General features: G+C 46.1%; 1 protein-coding gene across 1 annotated transcript in view; it reads left to right on the top strand.

Annotated features, from left to right (window-relative positions):
• Orb2 (cytoplasmic polyadenylation element-binding protein orb2) overlaps positions 1-24,010 on the top strand; it is a 130,090-nt gene that overhangs the window by 13,624 nt on the left and 92,456 nt on the right. Inside the window, exon 2 of the mRNA XM_070658397.1 lies at positions 1,237-1,348. Coding sequence (XP_070514498.1) covers positions 1,237-1,348 — 112 coding nt within the window. The remainder of the gene's footprint in view (positions 1-1,236; positions 1,349-24,010) is intronic.

Below are 24,010 nucleotides of genomic sequence, written 5' to 3'. Positions count from 1 at the left end.
CTTAATTTTAGTACTATTTAATTTGCTTAATGCTGATGTAGCTTCTACCTTTTAACATTATCGCATTATTATTTAACGTAATTAAAATTTCTTTTTATTGCTTAAGAAATAATTTATATAATTTATAACACGAAAAATCTATTATATATTATATAATCTATTATATATATATATCAGGTCCGCATAATGACGCGAAATTGGTTAAGATTAACGGACGTTGCTGAATAAGGGCGTATTGACCTATTTGGAAAAATTGTTCATTTTCCGGGGGCCGGGCTTTTTATCGGACTTTTCGCGCGACACAGCCAACAATCCCGTGGCGCGATGACCGAAATAAAAGAGGGCCGCTGCTAGGCTTTATCAAACTTTCGCCGGGCGAACACCGGCGTTTCGGCCGCGCGATAGCCGAAATAAAAGAAAGGAAACGGATGTGCATTAAGGGTGTGGCGCGACGGCGGGGATGGACTTTTGAATACATCCCTCGCTTTAACTGCACTTCCCCGATTCGTTACAAGTGGCCTATTACGGGCCTTTCTCTGGCCCGTCTTTTATCCCCGCGCCTTTCTTGCCCGCCGCTCGCGGCCGGCATGCTTCTTTCTGGCAGATACTTCCTTCCACCGCCGCGAACCTTACCTTCTCCTATCGTTTTTCACGAGCTCTCCGCTTCACTTGTCCTCCTCCCCGAGTGCACCCGCTTGGTTTACGCGGTATTCCATCCAGCGCTCGCTCGACGCTAGAAAGCTTTTTCCTAACCAGAAGTAAAGCGCCTTATCTCTCGAAATAGCTCGCGGCGGAAATTGAAAAATCCAAAATTCATAGAGTCTTACGCGCGACTTTTTGTATATCATAGCGCGAGCACGCTCAGGCTGCTGTCTCGCGCGAAACAATCGTCGTAATGGTGGCGCGCGACCATCACCCGCGCGAAATTAAGTGAAGCAGGCAAACATTTTGCCGGCGCGAGCCTCGCCTCGGAATTGAGATCGCCGTAGCGGCCGGAGATTCTAGGTATCCCGGCACCGCATATTCGGGACGTACACTCGCGAAAGCTCGCTTCCACGAAATCGTAATAACTCGTAATCTTTGCGTTTACCGTCCACTCGTCCAGTAATTGCTTAAAATTACTTACTTGCGGCGTCGATGTTCAGCAAACAGTTATTTTCCGCAAAATGTAACGCAATTAAGTTATAGAAGCTATTACGCATATAAAGCTCACGATGCCTTTTCGTAATTTTCCAGGATCGCATGACGGCTAATGGAAACTCACCGTTAGATAACATGAGGACTTTGGAGCACTATCTGAGCGACATAATGCGAGCCGGCGCGGCGGATACTCCGGAACATCTGAAAGGTAGGACTCATATCTTCCCTAAGCTGCGTGCAATTTCAACGACGCATAACGCGGGCGCAATATCCGCAAAAGTAGCGGTTTACGTGTTAACACCGTCGGTCCCGGGAACGGCGGAAAATCTCTCGAAGTCACGCGTCGTAGCCTGCAGAGAGTTCTACGCGCCTCCGTTTACAACGGGAATATGTTAACAATTCTACGAAACGTCTTACGAGAACTGTTACACTCTCACTAAAAACTTCGGTCTAGCTTCACCCTTGAACTTGCGCCTCGAATCCGGGCGCCGTAAATTAGGACATCGTATAATACCGCGATTAATTAGATTTTTTATTACGACTGCGAAGGAATAATAAAAATATACCCGCGGTGATTTCATTAGACCGCTAAATGACTCGTTAATTATCGTCGATAAATAAATTATCGCCAACGAATAAATGCACTTAAATATGACCACAAAAAAAAAAAAAAAAAAAAAAAAAATAGGGCAGCAAAATCTTCCGTGTCATCGAACTCCGCGCATTTTAAAATAGAACGGGATAGGATCTCGATTGTGGATTCTCCTCAAACGATTCGGCGGAAAGTGTGATGTGACGTAAACTTGGCCGGCTGCCACAGATTTTGTATTATTGCGCGATAACGTGACGGCAGCGAAAGGGAACGCTCCCGGTGTAGCTTCGCGGATCAATTGGGGAAAAGCGCGTTTCGCGGCGTATCGCTTAAGCTCTCGCCCGTTATCGACCACTCCAATTACACGTCACGATAAAATGTAGCGCGCTGTCCGCTACGTCTTATTTCTTTATGCCGACGTAGCCGTTCGTGATCATGCCCTGCTATATATACACATATATATTTTGCGCATCGATCTCTAGTCGTAACGTTGCATTTAACGTACCGTTTGATTACGTCGCTTCGAGTCTACGTCTATTACGCGGAGAGTGCACTCGAGGTCGATCGCCCCGATATGAACCCGCGTAAACGCGCGATATAACGATGCCATTGAAATTGAAGAGCAATTAGCGCGCGAAACCGAGCGCGGAATCCGCGCAAAAATGTTTCCCCAAGGCCTTTCGCGAAATTTTTATCTCACGGCGGATGGGCACGTTTATTCCTGACGTTCGGTTACGTTCGGCAAATCGGATCGAACGAATAGTTTTGGATGTACCCGGGAGATTCGTCTTGACCGATCGCGGACTTTACGCGGACGGTATTCGCGAGACGTTGCGCCGCGACGGAACGGCGGGCTTCGCGTGAATGGGCCTCTTGCAAACCGGGAACCATTCGAACAACCCAGCCTAGCCCCGAGTGATCACTCGACGCACCGTCGGAACACTCTGCGCCCTCCACTCGACGGGATTCTACTCACTTTACGTCGGCACGTAGAGAGACGACGCCGTACAACGGCGCGGTGCGTGCATACGTGCGAACGGACGGATGAACGGACGTGCAACGTGTTGAGGAGAACGAGAGGGCGAAGGGTGCGAAGAAAGGACGACACGCGTCTCGTCTGCATCGCTCTCCTCTTCCACCCCTTTTGCTCCTCATTTTCTTTTTTGTGCCCGACCTGTCTGCCGGAAGAGAAAGGGCGCGAGAGAGACGGGCAGCCCGGCGAACCCCTCAGACGAGCGTTCTCGCACTCCGTAGTCAAGGGCAAGGGTGCTATCGCCGAGAGTCTACTGTGTCGGGTACAAAACCGTACGAAACCATACGACGGCCAGATGAGGGAGGAAGAGGCGGGTGGGATGAACGGGACCCCCGGGGGTTGGGCACATCGTGTAGCGCGAAAAATCTCGGATTTTTTTTTTTTCCCTAGCGAACTTCAAACGAACTTATCTACTTGATCCCGAAAGGGTTCATCGCGAAGGTCTCCTTCGCTTCAGAGAAACGAGCGGTGGCGCAAATAAAAGAGCGCCGAGCTTAACGGAATGCCTATATTCCGACGTCGTGCGGATTTATCGATCGCGCCCGTGCTTTTAGAGAAGACAATGCGAGCGCCGAGGAGGTAGCTACCATTGACGGGTCACGAAGGGGGTAACCTGGATTACGCGGGGTGTATGATAGCCGGGTATCCGTATACCTCGCGGGTGCATTACTGAAGTTGCCGGGAGCATTCAACGGGAAATTAGGACGATGTGATAGAGCGCTAATACACCCTTTCACATTATTGTCGGAATTATTCTCTCCCCCCCTTTTTTTTTTCTTTTTTCCGGGAAACGAGGAACTCTTATAAATGACGTAAAAGGAAGGTTTGCCGTTTGAAAAACTACTACAGTTTATATTCATCTCTCTCATTCAATTATTCTTTCCCGTTGTAACGATAATAATTCCGCTCATTATATTGCGTCTTTCGAGAATCAAGCTTTTTTTAAATTACATGGCGCTAATGATTGAGAAAGTATTGAAAGAGAAGCGCTACTCGCGGTACATCCGACGGACCGCCACCTTTACCGTTTCGTATAATTATCTCGAAAATTGCCGGGATGACGTCAGTGGCCTTCGAGGCGAGGTCCTTTTGTTTTAATTCGTTGCGCGTTGCAATTAAAATCTGATCCGTTGGAAAATAAAGTTAAGTAACGATGTGACGTATATATAAGAGAGGCCCGTCGATGACAGGGTGGATGTCGGCCTTCCGTAAAAGAGGAAGATGTGCGGAAGACGCTGAGCGACAACACTTAAGAAAGCGGACGACAGAAGAAGTGATTGATGAGCGAAGGACTTGCGAGAAAAGAAAGATAATATCGCAAAAATATATTTTCTACAAATAAAGATTTCATCTAAAAAAGAAACTTTTTGCAAGAAACATCCGAAAGTCCCGGAAAAGATTATTTATTATCAGATCACTTCCGCCGTTTCCTTTGTTGAAAAGAGAGATGTAGAGATTTTATTGTTGCCCGATTGCTGCCGCTTTTATTTTTATTATTTTCTACCTTTCTTCTTCTTTTTCTTAAATAATGTCGATAATGTAAAAAAAAAAAAAAAAAAATTATAGTCTGCGGATTTATGACAGCAGGCAACGTTCGGGTGTTATTCAACTTCGAGCAAAAATATTTCGAGACTACGCCAAGTCTTGGATAACTTTGTTTTAGGAATTAATTTTCCTCGCGGCAACCTGTGCGCAAGTACAAAGTAATCAGCTTCAAGCATCGCCTATCCCGGATTATAAAGTTTCAAATTCTCCGAGTTTATCGGCGCGTCCGGTTTCCGGTGTACGGCACGTCTATTAGGAGGAAAACTTCATTGAAGTTTTGCGGCGGGGCCGGGCGAGGTGAGCCGCGAAGATGGTTTCCCGGGGAAGATGCTTTCGCGAACGGGCTTACCGATGTTACACCCGGATTTTCTAAAAACTTGACCTACTGCCACGATGCTAAAAGTGGTACGACACATTTTTCGAGATGGCGTCGTAACAAGTGCGCTCGGCGCCGTTTCACAATGCTTCTAAGAGGAGGGCTTTTCCGTTAAAAGAAAAAGCTATTCCAGCTACAAAGTTAGCTTAGCTCGCACCTTTTTCACTTCGAACTTTCCGCGTGAAATAATGGCACCACGATTTATCTTAGATAACGCTCCCTTTTTCGTGACTACGATTAGGAGAACAATCGGGGGAGGAAAGACAAATATCCAAACTGTAACGAAAGACTTAGAGAGTAACATTTGAATGTAGCACGGTGCATTTTTATCGCGACTTGCTCTTAATATCATTTTCAAATATTATTTCGAAATATTAATTGCTCGTGTACGCGACGACTAATACGGCGCAGGGCGTTCGCTATTGATAACGTGCGGAGAGAGCTAGGAAAAGTTTGTCTTGGTCCTTTAATAAATGTAGTTTCATTCATGGATACGCGAGCAAATCACCCACGGTCACACCTCTGAATAAACGGCATTTAATATACGCTTCGCGCGTCCTTGAACAGCTTTGAAATTTCATTTTCTGACCTATATGTGTAACTGTCATGTAATCAGTTGGTAACACGACGGGATTCGCAGAGGGTGGTTTCAACAGCCGCGTTTTCCAGCCACCTAGGGCTTCATTGGATTACGCGTTCCGTTCCCCGGTCTCTCTCTCTTTCTCCCCTCGCCTCTCGCGGTATTCCTCAATAGGTTCTTTCTCTTTCTCGCCCCGTCTCGAGTTGTATGCACATAATTGAAAAAGTGAATGGCTAACGAGAGTGCGGCACACGTCCGCGACCTTGAGAGAAAACAATTGATGAAACGTGCCGCGCGCTTCCAAATTAAACGTTGAAAGTTTTCTTAACCGGCGCGGAACGCGAAGGTGTTTTGTGAGGAAACTATATGCAGCGAGGAAACGCGAAATACGGTATTTGAACAGAAATCTAGCGCTCGGCGAACCGACGAAAGACGACTCCGGCTTTAATACTATTTTCTTATTTACATTGAACGTATTCCGCAAGACGGCGTATAAATAAAGCGCAAAACCGAGCCTTCTATATTTAATGCGAAAAATGCGGGCGTGTGATAATATTATTTAATAAATCAGCGGTGCTATAACATAAATATTCTATCGCTCGGGCACATTTCGCCACGTCGGAATCGAGGAGCTCGCCCCGATGTGGACTCAGCCGCAAAGTCGAAGGGAAGCTATACTCCGCAGATTTAAATTTGCCGTGCAAAAACAGGATAATCAAATTTTTCTTTATTCCGCACAAGTGGCACGGCGACGCGATCGGTTTTCGGTAACAGTCTCGATGTACATGTGGAAAATTAGGTTCGCGAGGGGTATTATATGTACCGCCGTTACGCGAGCACGTGCCTCCAATGCGTCTCTATCGATTTTGCAAAGTTCGACTTGGTTCCAAGAACGCGTAGATCGTTGAAGGTGGAGGTGCGAGGGGTCAATGAACTCCCCGGTTTCTACGATCCGCTGTAAACTCGGTGCGCGATTTTATTGATTTTTCACAATCCGACGCGCTGCTTTTCCAGTTGGCGGAAGTGACTGCGCGCCCTTCTGTCCACCCCTTTTCCTTGAATTTAGGGAGAAGCCTACCGGAGGAAGAATCGCGTGAAGTCAATGAACTCGCCCCTAATAAAGCACTCCTGTTGCGAGGAACATCGTTCCGAACTTCGGTAAACTCCCGGCGAATTTACACACTTTTCTCTTATCACAAACGCTCTTATCACGACACTCGCATTTCTGCCTCGGCTATCGGCTTAAGTGGAACTTTAAAAAGAAAAAAAAATTAAAAAAAAAAAACTTTGAGAGGAAGATCCCTTCGCGGAGACATTTTATTTGCTTCCGATCGTTTATTTATCAAGACCGCCCCAACTCCCGCACGTTTCCCTGAAAATAATTAAGAAACTTCCATTCTTCTTAAGACGACGAGCCTCCTTTTACGGGGTGAAAAGAGATAATTACGGATTGAGGTCGCGCGACCGTTTCATCGGCAAATCCACGACGTGCCTGTCACGAGGTGGCGCCATCCAGATACGATATTGCCGGAGATTATATGAGGAGCCGAGGATGCGGACGGCTATCGATCGTAGTCGATATGAGAAAACTTGGCGGAAGGACGCCAGGCTAAGGTAATAGTCGGGACGCGACTGGTTTAATAGGGTCGATCGGTAGCCAGCTCTCTCTGCAGTTTTTCTTTCGATTCTCGAATCCTCGTTACTTCCTCTCTCGCCGGATGTTCCGCGAGGAAAAATATTGGATTCGTTTGTAGAACACGGACCGTTTCTTATACAGGGTGTCCTAAACAACACGCCGCTTTCGAAAACCGGATAGGAAATTAGAACCGAAGACGAAAAGTTATATATGATTTTATAAAACTGTCGATTGTTGAGTATTAAAAAAAAAAAAAAAAATTAAACTGTGACTTATCGAATTTATAGCTGATATTTCTCACACATATTTCTTTAACATTCGCCGCCGATATAATTTTAAATGTCGCGCGGGAAACGAGCAGCTCTAAATTTAGTTTGGCCGTGAAAGAGACCTTGTCTTGGCGCATCGTAATATTTTAAGATATCGGAACGGTACGTCTAACACGTATTCTTTTATTTCGACAAACGGCAGTTTCTCCATCGCAATTTATTCCCGATTCTTTAATCTACCGAATGACACGCTAATTACTCAGCAGTATTTGACGATATCAAGGCAATTTTTTTGTGCCGCGCGAGCGAAAGTGTCGTAACTTCCTCCGCGACACAGAAGAATTGCTTCGCTCGGGAATTACATTCCGACGTTGCGATACCATCTCCCGTAAACTCGCGGCAGATAAAGCGGAGAGTTATTCGCTATCTCGGCGCGCGCGTTTTTGGAATTCTCGCGGAACGTCGAAGATTAGATAGTTCGGGACGCTCGAGAAATAAGAGAGAAAGAAAAACGTTGAGGTTCTCAGGTATTAACTAAAGTTTTTTTCTGAAAGTCGATCTTATTAGAATCCATGGAACACCCGTGAGTTCAGCTCGGTCGAAACTTGGCCGCGTTAGTCTACTCGTTATCACCTTATTCACCTCGCACATATCATGCGTCGTTATCAGGCATTACCTCATTTTCTTGAGACCACTATCAAGCGTTGAGTCTCGCCGCGAGTTCTCCAAAAGAGTTAAGCCGAGTATTAACAACTAGCTCGCGTTATAACGTCGTGCGTTCAGCCTTCGCACTAACAGTTACAGAAACAAATAGAAGTTTGCCGTATCGCGAACAAATCGCGGAGTCTAACGTTTGCGGTCTCAATCAGATCAGATTGCAAGTTAAAAAAAAAAAAATAGCCAAATCGTAGACACCTGGTCGTCGAAAATTAACCTAGAGTTTAAGAAAATATACCGACGACGTTTCGTACAAATTAGCCTGCCCTTACTCAATCCCCTTCGCCCTGGAGAACGGCGGAAGTGACGTTTCCCCGTCTTTTGGAATGCGGAACGCCTGCGCGCGGTTCGATAACCCGTTTCGGTCATTTGTCACCTTCGGTCTCGTTCCCGGGAAGTCTTTTATCACGGGAACGACGTCGTGCTTTTTCGGGTGGGTTTTCGCGTTTCGGGCTTCAGGAATTTGCGAGCGACGTCACGGCGCGGCGTCGAGATAAGGCGCGCGATTGCGATCTTGTCGAGGATATCGATCTATCTAGGAGGCGTCGGAGCGGCTCCGAGAGGAAGATTAGCAGTCGCGCGACGGCGCGCGATCAGGTTGCCTCCTGCTAGGAGCCCGGGCTCTCGCAGTTTGCGTGTTTCCCGACTATCGACCGAGTGCAGGTTGCTTCCAGGTGATCGACGAGCCAGAAAGGAGGAATTGCTGCCATCTCTGAGAAAGTACCGAAAGGAGATACGCTCGTTTGACGCTTTTAATTAAATGTACTTTCGCGAAGTGGGAGAGGATTATAATGAACGAGCCCTCGGGGCCGTTCATTTTTCGCGCGAAATTTTCTACCGGGGCGAAGAGCGCCCGGGCTCGTTCTATCTATCGAGAATAGTTTGAAAATATCGAGATAAATTACCGTAGACAAAAAAGAAATTTATACAAGAACAGCGAGACACAAAAAGACGTCGATTTATTTGAAAGAATAAAAGAGGGAAAAAAAATGTGGTAATGTGATTTTTTTTTTTGTTAAAACCGAGTATTAAGTTGTGGAGGAAAGCGCGACGAGAACGCTTGCACTTTTATCTCGTGCCTTTTTCGCGAGTTCGCGTATACGATTCCGCTCACGCAAAATAGAACAAGGGCTTATTTAGAGCCGGATGAAGTTGGCAGTGCGCCTATTGACCGAATGCCACCGCCAGCCGCATTGCAGTGACCTGCGACAACGTGCTTTAAAAATCGCGTCGAAAAAAGAAGGAAGGAAAAAAAAAAAAGAGAAGAAGAAGAAGAGCTTGTAACCGACGATTTCGCTGTTAAATATTTAATTGTAGACACCAGTAGATATATTTTCTCTCCAAGCGCGCATTATTTAAGAACTTGCATAAATCGAACGTTGAATCACTGCTCGGCGACACACTTTCTTTTTAACGGTTTTAATATGATTAAAATTAAATTCATCATTATTTACGCGTTCACGTCATAATACCGAAAAATAAAAAAAAATTGAGAAAATCTGTCGCTTTGAAATTAATATTTGACGGAGGGCAGAGTCGCCGGCAATGAAAAGCTCGTGTTATTACTCGTGACGTATTTTTTCCGACAAATTATAAATAAACATTTGACACATGCGGTATTCGACGGGGTCTCTTCGCCCTATGCCATTAGTGGCCGTGCATTTAAGCCGTTATGTAGCTCGTCGTTGAAACAAAGCTTCGCAAATATCCCGGAGGACAAAAGACCCCACATCAAAGAATAAAAAAAAAAAAAAAACTTGGGGGGAGAGAAAGAGCGAAGGGAGGCGAGAAAGGATGAAAGCACCGGGCGGACGAATAGACGAGACACGCACAAACGAGATGCGAAATCCTTCAGGACGGCGGAAGTTCCCTTTTTCCCTTCGACTTTGCGCTCCCGCGTGTGTCGCCAAGGTTAAGTTTGAGTCGCCACTCGATATTTCGGATTTTTCGCGTCTTCGCGTTTCCGGTCGACTTCTCGTCTAGCCGCGAATCATTTGAATTTCTCGGACATTCCGTACGAACCTGCGAAGCGAGCGTTCAGGCTCGTGAAATCAGCCGTGGCAAGTACAACCGAGCCGTTCTCCGCTCTTTCTATATTTTCGTCCCGCACGTCGTGAGATTGATTTCCGCGTGTTTGTGAGTGTGTCAACGTAGACGTCAGCCGCTTCCAATCGCGGCGAGTCAACGGCTGAGGACGTCGCGCTCTTATTACACGTGGCCCGTAATAATCGGCGGGTCAAACGATCGGGCGAAAGTCACGACACGGCTTATTCCCTCGAGAGTTCCTCGACCCGCTCGAGGGACCGCAACGTTTATTTCCGCGGTCCTGCAAAACCGCAATGGAATGGTGCTCGCCGTCCGCGCGCGCACCTCGCAATCGGCAAAACACGAATGCAGTTACGATTCTTCTCAGCGACTCGCGCTTACTTATTTGTTAGCACAATAATTTTCCGAAACATTAAGTTTCGAATATATAACGCGATTACGTGCTCTTAAAGAACGAGGAATTTGAGCTCAAGAGTTCTCTCAGAAGCTGTTCTATACTGATTTTAATTCCGTAATTATTCTATTACGAAATTGATGTCGCGCCTTCCGTAGAATTTTATCAGTTTTTATCCCGCGTACTTTTTTAATTTTGGTTTAGTGGAGCACTGTTATGCGGCATCGGTTATTGACGTAAGTTCCAACGGTTACGTTTTGCGTTATATAAACGCGTATTCGACGAACCGATCGTAGGACGAAGCGGACTTGGCGATTGGTGAACATCGAGGTTTCAAAGCTCGATTAATTGATACTTAATCGTTCGATTACGCGAAAGAGCCGCTCTACCTCGGGCTTTAGCGCACCGGATTCATTAGGGAAATTAATAAGCAGCGTCCTCGATGCGCCGTGCATTTGCAAATAGCTTCTTTCCCCAGGCACTCTACGTCGCAATCGAATACCCGACGGGATCGATCTCCATCGTTCGCCGTGAACTAAATCGATATCGGAACGCTCCGCGAGAGCGGACTTCGTAATTTAATAAATACATACACACACACACAAGAGATTTATAACGAGCGTTGGTAACTTTTAGATACGAGTATCGAGCCGAGCCGTCGATGATTAAAAAGAAACAAAAAAGGCGAAAAAAGAATTAAGAGAATTAGGTTCTAATCGTTTTTTATATAAACTAGAAGAAACTATGCGCGCGCTATTTTTTAAGAAACCCTAATTACAAACTAAAAAAAAAAATTATATGACTTACCAATTTGCACTTCAGCGGAGTTGGAGAATTCTGCCGGTGACTGTAACATACAAAGAAAAATATTAATTGTATTAATTGTAATATTTAATTAGTACGTCCAGACAAAGACGGTACTTCCACCAGGTCGTCCTCGATCTCAAAAATCGCGAAGATCGTCTTTGCCTGGACATATTAATTAAATATTAAAATTAAATCGAACCTCAAAATCGCCGACTCGACAGCCGACGTTGACTCTCGCTTGGCGTGAAGCAAGCCAAGCGAGAGAGAACTAATTAGCGCCGGTTTTAAGCGGTAACAATCAACAGCTAATTATATTATTACCCGATTAATGTCATATTAAATTACGATTATTCTTTAATTGTTATTATATTAAATACAGTCGCAGTCTTATTCGGTAGATAAAAGTTTGCGCGTGGGTTATATTCTCCTACGTCAAGTAACAGAATCGAGGAAGGTTACGTAAAACACGATCTCAAGATAAAAAGAGACAAATAGGAATGGGCCGAGTTACAGCCTTTCGGATCTTCTCACTTTGTCAATCTGGCGATAGTATCTGATACAGCGAAGGGGCGCAAACGGGAAAATCAGAGTGTTCCACCCAATCGGGGCGCAATTAAGACTTTTTTTTTTTTTTTTTCTTCGTTGACCGGACTCTCCTTTCCCTTCACGGCGCTCCTGTTTCCCATATCGTATTTCGGACTCTCCCGTTCCTGCACTTACCCACTCCGCATCCCTCGGAGTCAATTTCTTCGTAGCACGTGAGCGGCGATGCTTTCGTCTTCTTTTCGCGGCCCGAAATTATCTCCGTCGTCTTTAATTGTATTTTCTTCTGTCGTTAGCAATTTATCTTTTCGTTTTCCCGCCGATTGCCTTCTCCCGCCGCTTTTTCATCCGCCTTAGCCTCATTCCCTGACCTCCCCCCTTCCCGAGTGTGGCTGATAAAGTTTTAATACGCTTACGTAGAATTGTGTTCTTTCTTACGCTTTCTTGGACCGTAATATCGGCAAACAGCTTCCCGCGATTACACCTTCCACCGCGAGATATATAAAACCTTAGAGATTGAAACCTGGAATTTCTTACGTATCTCGATTTTCTTAAAATATTCGTCATTTACTCGTCCTTAAGATTTCCTGCAATGATCTTCATTTAAAGATTGCATAGTTAAGAATCGAAAATATTTAACAAGCCTATCCCACTGCAATTATTATACCGTTATCGCGTGAAACTTGATCGAAGCGACACCATGTAACCTTAGAGCCGTAGACTGCTGTATTAGCATTCTTGCTTTTGCCCGGCACGCGTACGATTACGCACATAAAAAGGGAGCTATAAATGAAAAGAAGACGGTGGCGATGGTGCGGGGAAAGGAGGGGTGATGGCGGAGGGGCCGATAGGCGGCGGTATCTCGGCAAAGGGCAAGAAAGTAGAATCGCGACGGTAAGAAAAGCATGGATAGAGCCCGGAGGACGGCGCGAGGTGCGGGAGGGATGTTTTCAACGATATCGAGGTCAGCGCGAGATGCGCGATTAAGTTAGGGCTGCAGAGTGGCCTGGTAGGCTGTAGATTCCCCTCATCAATCACCCCCAGCCCCGCCGCCTCGCGCTCCTCTTTTCCATGCCCGGCACCATAGACCAGATCCATCAACGACGTCATTTGCGCGTATCTAGGGGTGAATCCGCCGGCGTAGGGCATTGACCCCCTTCCCTCGCTACCGGCTTTCCTAAGTTCCTTTTTCCCTCCCCCTTTGGCCTATCCGCGGGTGTTGCTTTAAGGCCGTTTATCGTCCCCTACGGTTGTACGCCGGGAATGACCGCCTTCGGGCACGGTCAAGTTTTGTGCGCCTCCAGAGAAATTAGCCAGCATCCGCGTTGCATACGTACGTGCAGGAGGTCGCATGCATTAAGGTCAAAACGCGATCTCGAGCACTACGGCATATCTTTATTGCACTTTTCTGCATTCTTTCACGCAACGGGATCGCGCTATCTTGCTTAATATTACCTAGGTACGCACGAGTGAACTTTTCCGAACCCGCCGACGCGGAAATTTTTCTCCCGAGGGACATTTCTCAATTTGCATTCGCCGCGGAAGAAAATAATTCGTCGTACGATCGCAGTTTACGCTGCGGTATTATGTAATCCCCGTGAAGCCGCACGCGATAACCATGAGGTTTCTCAATAGCGGTAATGCTTTTAAGGTGCTGTCGGGTTGCTCTCAAAATACGCAAAAGTTTTGACACGCCTGGTACACCGGAGTGCACTCAGCTTTTTCAGCGCTCGGGGTGACCGTTTTAAAATTCAGAATGCACGAATTTATTATTATTTCAGGCCAAGATAACGCGCGAATCAATACACGAATGCCCTGCTGTATTTTAATACGGCTCTATTTAGACATTAATTATAAGCTTTAAAAATAACGACTTTAAAATAGCTTTCTCGCGTCCAGGGCCAGTCAATTAATTAGGATATCAATTTGCACCGCCCGATCAATCTTTTTTTTTTTTAACTCTCCTCTATGTAGATTTTATTCGCGCCTTGTGATAGCTAGCCGATCCGCGCCGTAAAAAGTCATTATTTCGAACAAAATTATTTTTGTTTATTAACTGTAACTTCATCACGCCATTTGCGGTGTTGATACATTTGTATATACAAACATAAAACAGTTAGCGGTTAGATATATCATGTTCGTCACTCAGACTTCATCGAGAAAAATAGATATCCCTCGAAGAAGCCGAACAAGTAATAGAGCTCTCAAGGATAGCGCGCAATATCGTAATTCTGTTACCTACTTAACGAAAACATGATGCGAGCCAAGCTAACAGCATTAGGTCTCGCGCAACACGATAAAAGAAACGGAACGATAGTGAGCACGATAACGGCGTAATTTTCACACGCGGAAATAAAGTAATTGACTGAAACGCGGCGAAAATGCAATCGCGCGCGAGGCTTTTGGTCTTCAATTGCAAATTGAAGTAATTTTAAATTAAAATAATAATTAAAAATTAAAGTAATACAGTTAATGAAAAGATAAAGCTTTTTTTTTAAATAAAGATTTAATTAAAAAAATTTATACTCACCTAAAAGTTGCTCTGCCGATGCAGGATGCCTGTCGCAGGCCTCCTTCTTCTCTCAGAATATCAGACCGGCCTTCTTTCGAAGTGACCAGCTTCCTTTTATAGCGTCTGGTCTTCGTCCTTGCATCTGCAACAAACCCAGATTATTAATTAAAATTACGCAAGTCGGTGCAAACATTTTTGAAATAAAAAGACCGCCTCGGAGAAATAAACGCATAAATAAGGATATAATTTACTTTAAGGAAAGTAAACGCGTCTTTAGTTATATTTAATGGTATCAACACGGGAGAATTTGATTTATATGGCACGAGGGAGGACATTATCTTAGCGCGGAGGCCGAAATCCGAATCGAAAGTGTCGCAGCATCGATCCGCGGAAGCAGAAAGATCGGCCCTGTGACCGCTCCGCGACACCGGGGATTCTATTAAATCGTTATCAAGCGGCGCGGCCCATAAACCACAACGGTGCACTGCGCGTCTAGAACGACCGGATTGAAAATCCGTAGATAACGTGCCGGATCCGCAGATGGATCGGCCCGAGGCCACATCCGTTGCCGAACGACGGGCGTTCCGAGCCGTTAGCCTCTGGCTCCGTAACTCAATGGTATCAATTTTTGGGCGTGTTTCATCTTATCGGCTTAGAACAGTTTTTTTTCCCCTCCCCCTCCTTTCTTTTTTCTCTTTTAAATCTAGAGCGACATCTGTTTTCCAATAAAGGGCGGCCCTCCGTCCCGGTGAAACTCGCGCCGATAAAATCGCATCCAGCGACAACAGCTTGCTCGCTTGTCTGAAATAACTTACGGAGGCTGGACGCGATAATTACAATTACGTTAGCGCGTGTGAAAAACAACGCTCGAGCTTCTCGGATAATATAAGCGCGTCGATTGTTATGTCCGACAGTCAGAGCCGACCAAACCGAGTCGGGCTGAGACCTCGACCGAAAGCGGCAAAGGCCCGGCGACCATAATGCATCATCGCGCATCACGCTACAGCTGTTTTGGCAGTCAGCTGGTCCGGCTCGCGCACACGCGCGCACTGACGACGCGGTCAGATTAATTCGTGAACTCTTAGGCGTGCGTGTATATGGTACGTGCGCGCAGCACGCGACGAAATATGCAACGGCAAGGCTGAACGTAATAGCGCAGGCTGAAGGATGAGCGCACGCCGCGATAGTCTAAATTTAGATCCCCGACTCGTTACTTACTTCCGCTTATTTTAGCTAAAGAGGTCGACGTTTCGCCCGAGGGATCGCTCCTTCTCTCCTATGCCATCCTCAACTTGGTCTCTCTCTCTCTCTCTTTTTTTTCTATCTTTCTCGCTTTTTTTTTATTTCCATGTCTCGGCCTCGCTCGTTTTCACATAATTTCCCGCAAATCTCGTGAATAAATTACCGAGAAGCTGTCAATTAAGACGACAGCTTTCATCAGTTGTGCAAAAAAGATCACGATCGCGCGACCATTGAGGAAATGTGTTAATTTTCAGAAACGGGAAGCTCACAAGGAAAAAATTTAATTATACACTTTGATCGACGAATAAACTATAATAGTGAACTGTGCAAAAATAATATTAATGGGGAGATTTTATGTTAATATTGCACTTATGTTTTTTCTATTTATTTTACTTAAAAAGAAGGAATAATTTTATTGTTTCGTCACACATTTAGACGCAGCTCAAGTTTTCAATTTCAATTTCGTAGTACGATTATATGAAAAAAAAAAAAAAAAAGATAACGTTTTGTTCGCCAGCTCCTTAGAAATTTGCGCGTAACATGTAAATTATTAATGGTGATACACATTTTGAAATTCGCCGTTGTTGTCTTTTTTACGTAATCGTTTCCCCACAATTGCAAAGTCATACAGGCGTGCTCGCACCTTATATGTCGACCGTGTGTACCGATTCTTTTGCACTCGTTTGCTGCAAAACGGCCGCGCTCGTATTTAAACATTTTATTAACGGCTCCGGACGATCGTTACCAGACCAGTGTTACGAAACGTATCGTATTGTCACACTGGACGATTTATTGGCGTCGAAGAAAGCGTAACGAGAGAGGTGCGTCAAAAAACTCCAATTCTCAACTATCCTTGAATAATACAAAACGCATCTTGCGATCGGGTAGCAATATGAAATCACTGCTTTTCATTTTTTAATAGGGATTTCCTAACGAGACCTTTAAAGTTGCATCTCAACGTCCTGCTCGCATTATCCGGAGGAAAGTCTTAACAACGTTAAACGTTCTTACGGTGTTTGAAAATAATTTAAAAAGTTTTCGAACGTCAGATAAAGTTTGCGAGATATTTTATAATTTCCGCGTCCTCTTCATTATTATTTTCAATACGAGGAGTTTCGTCGGGTGCGCCTACGACCGGCTGCTGAATTATTCAGCGAAGATGCGCGAAATTATTGGGCCAGTGATTTTAAACATCGGTCGCTTAGTCGATGACAGATTTCATTTCCCATCCCCGTTTACGAGACGATCTGCTCGCGAGATTTGTGAAAGTATCCTCGGGACGTATCCGCTCAAATAAAATGTAATTTTGACGTGGTCGATGCAGGAAATTGTTAAGAGAAAGAAAAAAGAAAAAAAACGAAGAAAAAAAAACAAAATAGGAGAGAACCGCGTGTTACGCGAGTTTCTCAGCGAATTCACTCGCGGACAAACCACAGCTTGGTTCGCGAATCTTAACGAATTAATTAGTCAGCTCCTTGCTCTCTCTTTTTTTCTCTCTCTCTTTCTCTCTTTTCTCTCGCATTTTAATATTCATGCCGCACTTTTGCAACGGGATAGACTTTTATTGCGCGTCGACTGGACACGAGGTGCTGACGGAAACCCCGAAATTTACGACGCTGTTAACCGCCGGCCGATAATTGATATCGAAGACGTGTCCCGGGCGTTTCTGTGAGCCCAGGTCGAACCGTTGAGATTCATGAACCGTCTCGAGGACGACAGAATAATACCGCTATACTAATACTCGCTAAATCTCCCTTCTCTCCCTCTCTCTCTCTCTCTCTCTCTCTCTCTCTCTCTCTCTCTCTCTTTCTCTTTCTCTCCTATGCGATGCGCATGCAAATTTATGCAGCTGCGGCCGTCTTGTGGGTTCGCTCGTAGCTCGTTGTGCCGGCGATTTTTTCCGCTGCTTGTTCTTTCTCTCGGCTTGTTTAACCGGAGTGTGTGTGTACGCTGCCGCGAAATTAGGAACATTACCGCGATGGAAAATTATATCCCGCGGATGCTTAGCTCGGTGATCGTTCCACGCGCTCGACGCGAGCCCGATCACTTCCTCGACGGGTTCGTTCGCCTTTTCGTCGACTTTTACGAGGAGGTACCTTCACAAGGTCCGTGGAGATAGGCGATCGCGTTTAGAGTTGCCCGCTCGTTGTCGTTGTTATATAATTTACAACAAACTCGGCCAGAACCCGGCAAGTGTCGTCGATCGACTTCGTTTCCACTTCCCCGCGGCTCATATTTATGAGTGGAGTGCGTAGTACGTGACATTAACGATACTGGCGTCACAATTTCGTTTTACGGCCGGCCGGGATTAGTCGTCGGGCGATAAAAGCGAGAAACTTTTCGGCGGAGTATCGCAACGACGCATTATATTTATAAGCGCGACGGAGGGACAGCGGATTGCGCCTGTTATCTCAATCAAAAGAACAGCGGGGCGTTTTGCAGATAGAGCGAGTAAGCGCTCCGTATCTTCGCCCGTCTCTCTTCTTTCCTCTCCTCGCTCTCTTTCTCTCTCTCTCTTCAGTCAGCCGGGACAATTTTAGTTCTCGAACATGCACGTGGACTCTATTTGGCTCTGTTGTTATCTATTTATACCACTAATGCCCAGATATTCAGCCGCTTACCACGCTGCAAGAACCGGCGTCGTTTATGCAAACGTATAAACCGAACTTAATTCAATATAAAGGGAGCGGTGCTTAAAAAACGACGAGGGAACAAACGGGTACTCTTATTATGTCTCTGACTTTCCCGGCAATTAATTACGTCGAGCCTTCCACTGGGCGAAGACCGTTTATACATAGGCTGCCATTTATGAAAATGTCATTAAAAAAAAAAAAAAAAAAAAAATTGCGAGCAAAAGGGTGCCCATTCTCTGCCCTTTGCTCGTCTAGGGAAAGACCGACCGCCGCGTTAAGCCTCGGAGGAGCATCGCGCTCGGGATACTCGCGATTCGCGCTCGCATGGCTGGTTCGACCGCACCACGTCATTATGTAACGAGTGTGCGTCACAAAACACGCGCACCGACGCACACATTGCCGATATTGACACGGACTCGCGCGAGCGAGCGTGTCGCAACGAGCGCGCGCTAATAATTGTGCCGCTTAACCTTGGACATTGATTAAACCATCCTTCATATCGGTACACCTCTCGCGCGTACGCGTGCACACACAGACGGGATCACGGCGACGTGTACGCTCCCCCGTGCTCTGTAGCGTGGTTAACGATACCTCGCGAGTACGGGACTTGAGATTATGCTCCGCGGCCTGGAAACGAGTAGGAACTTTCCGCTGCGCGGCGGTGCTTTTCGCGTTGCGAGATGAAAGACGGGGAAGGCTGGACCAGCCCCTAAAGACGCCGGCTTTCCCGAGTCTTTCGTGAGATCATCGAGCTAACAACTCGCGCTGGCGATTGACGTTTGGTCATGCATCGACGTGGAAAAAAAAAAAAAAAAAAAAAAAACAGCTTCGAATTTTATCAAGCGAAACCGTCGCTGATCTACAATCCGTGGGCGATGATTTTGTAAATGTCGCCGAAGTACCGCGCGGATAAAATTGCAATTGATGATTAATCGTGACTCTTACGTTATCGCGCGCAACGTTGCGTCACTTATGTCATATAACAGAACCACGACTAAATAAAATCTCTCTTTTATATATATATATATATATATATATATATATATATATATATATATATATTTTTTTACTCTAGTCCGGCTATCTTTAATCTGACGGTCACAAACTGTGTCTAATATCGTATAATAATCTAATATAGAAAAGAAAAAGAACAATGAGAAAATGACGCTGTTGCACTCTCATTACCAGCGCAAACAAATTAATCGTGTTTTTAAGCAACGCGACGCCTTTGAAAGGAACGAAAGAGCCAGCGGTCGCTCTCCGTATTAGCAATATCGCGCAAGACCGACAAATTGAAAATATCTCGTTTTCCTCGCGCGCATGCGAGATCGCGGTTGCATGCGAAGGGAGAAATCAAGCACGTTGCGTGATAGACAAAGCCTCGGCTGCTCTAGCACGCCCAGTTCTCTCTTTCACCTCGGCCGACGGGATGCGTTTTACGAACCCCTTTTTGCACGCTCCGATCCGGGTTTCACGAAATTATTACAAGCCGAGAGGGTGAGACGGCCATCGCCGCCGAACAAATGAATGCACGGGGATGGGAGCGGCGGCTCCACGAATACGCAGATGCGTTAATGGTCGGGAGAAATGATTCATATTTTTTTTCTTTTTTTTTTTTTTCTTTATTTTCCGCGCGGACTCTTGGCCACCGACATTACGGACAACGTCGATCTCTTTGCGCGCTGAATATCCGGCGTTCTTTTCGCTCGCCGCTTTCCCCTCGCCACCAACATCGCGCGATTACGCCTGATGTATTATATCTTCGCGAGAGAGCGTCTAGAGAGCGAGAGATGTGTCGAACATATGCGACGTCGTTTCGAGAGATCCGCAACAAATCGCTGGACAATTTATAGGACCCGACGCGCGCGGCGCGTAGGGAAATAAACCGCAAATTTATTAACACTCGGGAACGTTTTATTTTAGATGAACTTCAGTTTCGGTAACGGGAGGGAAAGGTCTCGATATCTGCCGCGTAACTACGATACGATAGTTTGTTCGACACAACAAAGCACTTTTTTCTTCTTCTTTTTTTTATGATTTTTAGTCTAAATTTAATTAATTCTGGATTGTAAACAATACGTTTATGAGAAAGCGAGTGATATGTGGAGCAACGATTACTTCCGCTTATCTATTTGAATTATAGGCTGAGTGACGATTTGGGAATGTTTTCAGCCAATATATTCGCACCCGTTGACTCTCTGTAATTAACTAAACGGAAAATAAAATTTAATTACAATATTAAGTGCGGAAATATAGCGCGCGCGGTATGACTCGCACGTTCCGTTCGACTGAAACGTAAAACGCATTGGCGAGTATTTACGCGATGCTCGTTACGATTACCTTTAGATAAGGCCTCGCAGATACGACGCGCCGCTGTTCAGCATAATGCTGAAATTATGTCTTTAACTCACCAATCTTTTCTAATCGTCGGTACGGAATTATATAAGGAATTGTTTGTTTGTTCTAAGAAACGCGACATTAATTGCGCGCGATACCTTCGTTCACGTCTCCACACGGTATCACGTCCGACAACAAATGCGCGCGGTTTTTCGCCGCGCAAATTGGATTTCCTGCGAGAGCGTCGGATTAAAATTGCACGGCCACGTTTTGCAATCAACGCGTCAATTGTTTAACTACCCGTCGAAAATATCTATTGTGATACTCGTCCTGGGCTTTGCATGCAGGCTGCATCGCCGCGCTGCGTTTCATATACGTACGTTTAATTTGCATGATTAGACTCGTTGCAATTTTATCGCTTTATATATATATATATATATATTCTTTTTTTTTCTTTTTTTAGTATTAGTTTCGCGAGATATTGATCTTTCCGATCCTGAAATTGTCTTCTCCGCCTCGTTAGAACTCCAAGCGTCGAGTCTAATATCGAGACATCCGATATCGCTACTCGCGAATTTGTCGAAATACTGGCAGCGGCGTTCTTGCGCGGTGTCACGTGCAGAAACTCGCACGCAAGCAGGCGTATTCACGAGCAGACAACCTTGAAGGTGTTATCAGGTTGCTTTGCGTAGTCGTCATTATCACCGCCGTCGCCGCCGTCCGTTGACGAGGAAATCATTTTTTTTTTTTTGCCGGATCACTTTTGTCTCCGGCCGATACCGTCCGGTCGGGCAACTCCACGCCGGTCGTTAATTAGTTAATTAGAGCCTGTCGCTGAAATCTATTAATCGAGGGAGTACTGCTAACGCGAAATGGCCGCTAATTAATGCCCGCGCGGCTTTACATGTATTATAATACCGCAAGATTGCACGTCGGCCCGAATAAACCGCAATGTGATATAGCGGGCTATAACATGTATACCGATTATTAGCGAAATGTAAACGATATTTGTTCGGTGCGCGCATCCAAGCGTTCGATATGAGTACAATATTCCGATCTCGGCTGCGCTGATCCACGCGGTGTTAATTTTAATTTTCAGGAATGACATTTAAAAATGATATCGCTTAACGAGAGCGTCCGATCATTAACGTTTCGCGTCGAACGACGTCGGCGAAATCGATATGATTCCGCTTACGTAGGTGATATTTCGGAAAGACCGAGATCCAGGATTTAATTCCGCGTACGAAACGCTCAATTTCCGGAGTCGTTCTAACCAATTAAATATTAACGTCGGTTTAATCGCAATTCTGATTTTAATCAATGTCGAAAAGGCGAGCACACCGCAGTTTTTTTCTCTTCCGCTGTTCCGCGTTTCAGTTTTATCCGCGAAATGTCGAAAGAGAGAGAGAGGGAGAGAGAGAGAGAAAAGAAAAAAGATACTGACTTATTTTCAGACTCTTTTCAGTTCTAGTTACTTGCGTACTTCTCCTTTTTTTTCCTTTTTTTTTTTTTTACGTAACAGAACTGATAAGTATTACCCTCGTTTAAAATTCATGACACCGCAATGAATTATACGTCCGTTTAAATTCGAAAAAATTTTAAACGTCAACAAATAAAAGGTATTTGACATTTTGAAATACGCCAAACAGTATCCAGGTATTTTTCAAATTCGCTGATAGCATCATAACATTCCCAACGAATTGAGCGTTCGGTAATGCTGTTGTAATCATTATTTCGTCATATTGCACCAAAGCGTACGGCTCGAAAAGTATACAATAAGTACACAATCTGACCTCATTGCAATGCCTCTTGAAATAACGCGGCCCGTTTCGCCGAGGGGAACAAATCTGGCCCTCGCGATTGATCCCGGCAGCGCGAGAGCGGATTTCGTCGGCGCGTCAATTCCGCGATTCTATTTAACGTCGAGATTATCACGTCGGAATCCTCGCTCGCCTCAACAGCTGGGCTCCCGCGATTGGGCATCGATGAACGGGAGGAAGCCTAATTGGCGACCATTTAAATTCGCGTGGAGAATCGACGTCGGGAACGGGGATTGCCGGGGGGGTGTTCCGTCGAACACGCACGGCGGGTAGGTAGACAGACATGCACGCGTTACTAATATCGAGTCCGCCGGGACCGTGCATGTGCGTGTTTTTGAGTCATCGTGTTTCAACGCGATCCGCCGAGTACGGTGCGTGTCCGCACAGGTACACACGCACAATTTTTAGCCGCGCGCGCGCGTGCCCCGATACGCACATGCGTAACAGGGTTTTCTATCTTTTTTATCTCTCCGCGCCCCTCGTCCCGTGCCACCCCACCGTAACCCCATAGCAACCACGAGCGTCGACCACCACTCGAGGACAGTGACGTAACGATCTCGTCATCTCGCCTGCAGTAAGCCGTGGAAGGTGATTAAGCCTGCCATATCGCGACGCGAGCGATGTAGATAAGCGAGTACGTGGGCTCTTTGAAAAATGGATAATTGAACATTTATTAAAAAAAAAAAATAATAATAAGAATAAAATAAGATTAAAAAAAATAAAAAATAGAAGAAATACAATTGATTCGTGTACAACGAGCGAGCACGTGACTTACTTGAACGTTTAATTTTTTTATCCATCCTGATATCCACGTGTATCTCTCCCGTGAGGGCTAATTACGCGTTAACGGAACCCGGAGCGTTAATTTAATTATCGGAAATACATCGGAACTGCTGGAGAAGCGTGAGTCTCTCGTCTCGTGATATCAGGAGAGAAATAAATACGGATTTCGCGGCCAGCAGTAAAGATTTAACAAGAAGCGTTATCGCGCAGTAAACCCGAGTATTTCCGCGGCCGATTTACGGTCCTGAGATACGTCTCCCGCTCCGTATAGCGTGACCCCGTCCTTCTCCCTCGTTCTTTCTCCGTTCCGCTCGTTCTCTCTTCTCTTTCCGTCCGAGCGTTCGTTCTCGCTCTTCACCGTTCGCTCCCCGTCCTCTCTTTCTCTCTCTCTCGCGCGCGCGCTCCGTCTCGCCTCGTCTTCGTCATTGTCTCCCGCTGCTCTTCCATCGCTTCTTCCACGCACGCACGCAGGCACGCATTCACGCACTCACGCACGCACACGTGCGCAGTCAGCCGCTGGCACATGCACCATCCGCCCGATAGTCTCTGCTTTTTTCCCTCCCCACTACACGCCGCGCCCCGCTTCCTCCCACGCCTGGGGGCCGGGGACCATCGCGGAGCGGCCATTCCTCCACCGAGCCTCGAGTAGCGCGCATCGTACCGCTGTTCCACGCGTCGCCGGTCGCAGAAGGCAACGCCTTGCCCGGGGAGAAAAAAAAAGGCAGATATACGATAAAAAAACAAAAAAACACTAGACACCCCGCGCGCCCCCTATCTCGGGTCGTTCGTCAACCAACGCCGGAGCGGGGTACACCGAGTGGACGACGGTCATCTCGATATCGCACGGACCGTGGGTGAGGAGAGGAAGAGAGAACGTGCCACGAGAACGACGGCCAGTGTCAGCCGAGCACGGCCGCCAAGTCAGCCTTCCCGCGCGCCGCCGGGCTCCCCTCGTGGTAAAGTAACCTGCCTGCGCCCGCAGCGACGGTGGCAACAAACCTTTTT

The sequence above is a fragment of the Cardiocondyla obscurior genome, linkage group LG06 (genome assembly GCF_019399895.1).
Source record: "Cardiocondyla obscurior isolate alpha-2009 linkage group LG06, Cobs3.1, whole genome shotgun sequence".
Classification (NCBI taxonomy): domain Eukaryota; kingdom Metazoa; phylum Arthropoda; class Insecta; order Hymenoptera; family Formicidae; genus Cardiocondyla; species Cardiocondyla obscurior.
The sequence above is the reverse complement of the archived record's forward strand: the minus strand, read 5'-3'. Positions and strand labels throughout refer to the sequence as shown.